This window comes from Phyllopteryx taeniolatus, chromosome 6 (assembly GCF_024500385.1).
Source record: "Phyllopteryx taeniolatus isolate TA_2022b chromosome 6, UOR_Ptae_1.2, whole genome shotgun sequence".
Classification (NCBI taxonomy): Eukaryota; Metazoa; Chordata; class Actinopteri; order Syngnathiformes; family Syngnathidae; genus Phyllopteryx; species Phyllopteryx taeniolatus.
The window spans coordinates 22,345,623-22,351,622 of NC_084507.1; the positions used below are offsets into that span (position 1 = coordinate 22,345,623).

The following is a 6,000-nucleotide window of genomic DNA, read 5'->3' on the forward strand; positions in this document are numbered from 1 at the left end:
ATACAGTATATCATATGGTCTTCTTCTTCTACTAGTCTGGTAAAAGAGCCTAGTTTGTTCTTCTATGAATCTGGTAACATATGGACTAGCTTCTTTTACTAGTCAAGTAACATCTAGACTAGCATCTTTAGCCTAGATTCTGCTTTTTCTTCTTATCTGGGAACAGCAAGCATAGCTCATCTTCTATTTCTACTAATCTGGCAACAGATATCTTCTTCTACTAGTATTAATCTGTATTTTATAATCTTGATAGCGATCTTGAAATCGGTTTGGAAATCGATAATCGTGCTACTGCTTCTGCTAATCTTGTAACGGCTAGTCTATCTTTTTCCTCTAAACTTCTGGTAACAGATGTTTGATCTTCTTCTTCTATTTATTTGGTAACAGATGACCTAACTTCTTTTTTCACAAGAGAGAAAGAGTTTGTCATACACGCTCTGTGAGAAGACGGGCGTCTCGTCATTGGTGTTGGCCACCCGGATGCGTATGGAGGCGGTGCCAGTACGGGGCGGTGTCCCTGCATCCATGGCAACCACCAGGAACTCGTAGATGTGATTGGGTCGCTCATAGTCCAGGCGGCGGGCGGCGCTGACCACACCTGCTGACGTGATGTCAAAGTCGCTGCCATGGACCGAGTAGGAGAGCTCAGAGTTGATGCCAGAGTCACAGTCCCGGGCCAGAACTGAAGATGATATAAAACATTAACACTCCCACAAAGAAGAAGTGTAGGTGAACATATACGATTTAATAAGAGGGAAAGTTTGTTAAGATTACATACCTTGCAGCAGCGACGTTCCAGGTGTGACATTCTCAGGAACGTTGTCCCGGGTGTAGATGGAGTGCAGGAACTCCGGGGTGCAGTCATTTTCATCTGTTATGCAGACAACAACCTGTAGGCAGCGTCTTAATGTTATTAAGTATGTAATTCTATTTATACATTTTTTTACAGTTTTTTTTTTTGGAAACAAAATGAAGACAAATATGAGAGAAAATTCCCTTCTCCCTCTTAATTCTGACTCTCTGTAGCCAACGTTCCGACCCGTTGGAGCTCAAACCAATACGCAGTTTCCCATCCCTGTAATTTAATGGAATAGGCTGCTGATTTCCCAGTCTCAAGCCCTTCGACATGCTAAATGTTTTGGTAATGGCACCGAGGTGGGAGAGGGAGAATATCTGAAGACGCGGATGCTTCGGCAGTTTCATCAGGAAGGTGCGTAAAACTTGATTAGTGCATTTCCTCAAATATAGATGCCTTGCCCCAATTAATGGCCGGGTAGAAAATGCCTACCTAAAACAAAAAAACCCTCCTTTTTCCCCTATCAGGAAAAAACAGGTAGCAAGTGAATTTATCTCAGCTCATAGAAAATATCGTATAAAGAGCCCATTTGTACTTTGTTGCTAACCAAAAACAGCAGCACCTATCAAGGCAGGTAAATAGTCTGCCAGATGAATTTAAGTGTGGAGTCTTATGATATGTTGAAAAAGAGTAAATGAGCTTTGGTCAAGTGGAGACAATGGCTTTTTAGCGATGATTAGCATTCCAGTGGACTCGGACATGTACTGTATGTGGCCGCTCCACATTGTTGTGTGAGTTTATGTTCCGCAGAGGAACGTCAGCCTGCTATTCTTGTTTCATGCCTTACTTTCTCCTTAATAATTCTTTTTAATTAGTTAGCGCCACGTTCACTTAACATCAATATTAGTGATGCCTCTTTATAGCGCAGGACCCAGAGCAGGTGAAAATCGGTGACATCGAGGCACCATAATAAAAAAAAAAAAACATTGTTTTCTTTTCTTTTACCTCCCACACCTATAAACTTATCAAAACACACTTAAGCAACACACAAAGCCCGTTCCCACTCTTTTGCTCACATAGTTCTCCAAATAAAAGGCAAAGTGTACTTGCTTTAAGCTGTTTGTCACTCCCGTCATCGAGTAAAAGTCAGCTAGCTTAGTGCTAACATATAATGTGAAATGCCATCGACAGGCTAACGGAAATTAGTATCGATGTTATGGTAATTATAAACCTTCAAACATCTGCATCTTCAACACACACCCATCAAAGGTATGTAAACATCATGGCATGTGAATTAAAGTGTGGAGTCTTACCATATATTACAAACGTATGGTGTATTAAAAGAAAATCCTACATTATGTGGAGACGAAGTCTTTGATTAGTATTCCAGTCGATTCTGTTATGTGGTCGCTCCAAAATGTTGCGTGCCGGGTGACATTTCTTCCAAAACATGTCCTTTGGGGCTGAAGGCAACACAACCTATAGGTGCACTATAAATAGTGTTACTGAGGAGGAAGTTGTGTTCACGACACACACACACACGCACACACCCTTGGAGTGGATTAGCCAGCCAAGCTAATAGAGTAGCTGAAGCCTTCAGGGGCCACTGGTAGTTTAGCAGCCATTTTAAAGCACTTACCAACATTTGGACAGCAGGGGAGGTGATAATGGACTCCTCCAGGTGTGTGTGTGTGTGTGTGTGTGTGTCTGTGTGTGTGTTAATACAAACAGCTATGAAATCTTCAGAGCTTCCCACGAGGTGTCAGCTAAGTTTCTGCAGATATACACGGGTGTGTGTATAAGAGTGTGTGTGTCTGTATAAGTGCTGATGCGACGGCGATGGCGTCTGATCACTGAGCTTGTGAACGCAGCTTTGATGTGCTGACTTTTCATCAAGCACGGCCGATGGAAATGAGGGCAATGGCGGCGTGTGCGCGTGGTGGTGGCGTGCGCGTGTGCGGGATGAGCGGCACAAGCAGCAAATTGAAGAGTTGCAACACAAAGTCTGATTCAGCAGCTGCACTTGGAAGTTAGTTTTCACTGAAGACATGTTTGAAACTAAAGACGACGCCGCTGACTGTTTTTGCTGCAGTACACCTTCACCACACGTGTGTATATATATATATAATGCTAAATACGACACTGTTGACTAGTCTTGCTGCAGTTTACATTCACTTGTGTGTATATAGTATTTTATTTCACTCTTAACTGCTTATATATTTGTAGTATTTAGTGGTATGTATAATTTTTTTATGCATTTTATGAGGCAGACGTGTTAACCAGTTGTCCACCATGCCGCCTGTTAGATTCACATATCAGCAAAATACGTTTCAATATCGAATGCTCTATATTATCTGTAATTTCATTAGATTCAATGTGTGTATGTTTCTCATGAAGTGGCCTGTCGTTTCAGTTTTTCGTACCTCGCTCACGCCGCTGAGGCCAGTGTCGGGCTCGGACGCTCGGACCTGCAGCGTGTGCACGTTGTGCCCGCTCTCGTAGTCTACGGCACGGGTGAGGCTGAGGGCGCCGCTCTCCTGGTTGATGCTGAACAGATTGCCGGGGTTCGACTGCAGCACGTAGGCCAGCGTCTTCCTCTGGAAGGACACGGCCTGGACCGCACCCACACTGCACGCACAAACACAGTTTGCGATGACGGTCACAGCAGAGAGAATATATGCCTGTGCAGATTGTTGTATGCTCTGTTTGTATGCGTCGCTGCTCCATGTGTGTAAAGTAGCAGTTGTTTGAAGGTTTACAATTACCAAAACCTTTATCGCTGGCGTCGGGCCGAAATCTCCCGTGTTCAAATTTGGTCAATTTCTTATTTTTTCACAAATCGATAGTATTGGTCAAGCCCCACACGTGTGTTTTATTTTTAGAAATGATTGCCCAATCTAAAATATAAAAAAAATGGCTTGCTCTCCTTGATGATGCAATGCTCATGACTCAAAAAACATGCCGTTTTTGGGTTTCCTGAAAAGTGATGGTTTTGGAGATGCGAGTTTTCAACCCGACGCAGCCGCTAAGCTCATTTCCGTTAGGCCGTCAATGGCATTTCGGATTATATGTTAGCATTAAGATAACTTTCGTTAGCCGACATGAGATAGTTTGGTTGAACATTTTGGTGTTTAAAAAGTATGTTATAATCATCTTAGGTGTGTTTAAATAGGTTGAAATGTGTTTAAAGCACGTGTGAGGGGTAAAACTCCCCAAAAGAAATTTGATATGGTCACTATAAATCATATATCTGTATAGTAGATTTTCATGATTTCCTATAGCAGTCATTCACAAGGTTTTTTCACCAAGTACCAGTTTAAAAAATACTTCTGCTGTCCAAGTACCCCTACCATCAAAATACAGTAGTGCCGTAGAGTCATCAAAAACAAGAACGAGGTTTTATTCCTAAAAAGTACATTTAATATTATTATAGGCCACTGTGACATTATACAGCGTTTTAACATTAACACTGCGCTTAAATATAGTCAAACTTTTAAAAAAATGTACTCGAATAATGATTCAATAAAATGTGCTGCGCATAAAAATTTGATGAAAATGTAATCTAATTCAATGTTCAAAAACAAGAAGATCTGAAAGATTAAATGCAAACGTGTAGAATTGAACGTAAAAACCAAGGCACTATCATCACTGTGCAATTTAAAAAAAATACAGTCTTCTGTAAACTAGTAGTAGTCTTCACATATTTGCAGATTGAAATTTGATTTCTAAAGTACTGCATGATTTGGCCCCAGCTCCTCTGGCTGAGTTCATCAGCCAAAGAAACAGCTCTGAGCGTGCCACTCGAGGCTCTGTCAGAGGTGACCGTCTCATTCCTCTGCGCAGGAGCACTTTCAGTAAGTCAGCCTGGTCAGTGAGGAGCGCTGGTGAGTGGAAGGAGGTTCAACTGCTTACAACATACAAGGCCTTCACAAAAAAACTGAAAATGTGGCTAGTTAACACCTATAGCTGCCAACACTAAAAGACAAGTATGTTATGTTGTTTTTTTGTTATTATGGTTTTATTCTCTCTTAATAGTATAGTTTGATTATGTATCCTGTATTATATTGTCTTGCAGATGTATTTTACTGCTTTTTGACATCATGGCCAGGGGACTACAGATGAAAACTAGCCTTCTGGCTAATTCTGGCTTTTTTAACCATGTGTACTGCATGTGTTTTATGAAATTGCATTGTCCCCTTTCAAAAATAAACTGATGCCTCAATTGTACTCAGACAGTGATTCCTTTGCATACCAATAGAGGGATGCACACTCATAGCAGTACTCCCCCCACACTGAGAATCACTGTCCTATAGAAAATAATTGTTCAAAACCAAAGTTACACGTCCCATTGGACAATATGATATGGTCAATCGCTGTGTTTGCAATGGCACCATGGGAAATGGGGTTCCTCAGATATAAATCAACGAATGACCAAGGCTCAAATGTTTTTATTTAAAACGAAACGTGAACGCAACACGAGCGACACGTCAAATGTATTTAAGGGGATTTCACCACACACACACGCACGCACGCACATGCGCACACACACACCCACACGCATGCCCTCCAAACACACTACTCACAGGGTGGCATGGACACTCGGATATTATTAACACAATGTGCTTTGCGCCAGAAGCCCAAAGGGACACTCACAAGCGCGCGCATGCATGCAAACACACACACACACACACACACACACACATGCACATACACAAACACACAAGCTCATCCCTTCATGTTTATCCAGACCTCGCTTTTAATAAATATTTGAATTTGCCACACTTTCAAACTCTCAGCCTCAGGCCACGCACACTCTTGCATCTGGGTCCTCTTCATCCTTTATCCATCCCCCAACCTCCATCTTCCTCATCCTCTCATCCTCCCACCCATCACTCTCTCCTCCTTCCTCAGTCTTTCATCTCCTTCCACGGGGCTCCTATTGTCACGTAGCACATAACGTGTGTAACACATGCCCAGCTAATACTACAAGTCCCACAATGCATTACTCATTGAGGAAAGATATTTGTATTCATGTTTCGTGCATTCATACTGCTTTTACTGTATACTTAAGTATATTATAATGAAGCAAGAAACAACCACAGGCTGACAATAACATTTTATTTGTCGATGAAATAGAAACCCTTGTTGGTCCATAATGACGAAAATTATGTCATTCAAGTCCGAATTTAGAGTTTGCACCTTCA

The 6,000-nt window shown here is 41.8% G+C and overlaps 1 protein-coding gene across 1 annotated transcript in view; it reads right to left on the reverse strand.

The window, feature by feature from the left end:
* The window catches only part of si:dkey-22o22.2 (neural-cadherin), a 108,134-nt gene that overhangs the window by 52,714 nt on the left and 49,420 nt on the right, over positions 1-6,000 (reverse strand). The window contains exons 4-6 of the mRNA XM_061775518.1: positions 3,220-3,424; positions 779-890; positions 433-682 (exon numbers count right to left, since the gene is read on the reverse strand). Coding sequence (XP_061631502.1) covers positions 433-682; positions 779-890; positions 3,220-3,424 — 567 coding nt within the window. The remainder of the gene's footprint in view (positions 1-432; positions 683-778; positions 891-3,219; positions 3,425-6,000) is intronic.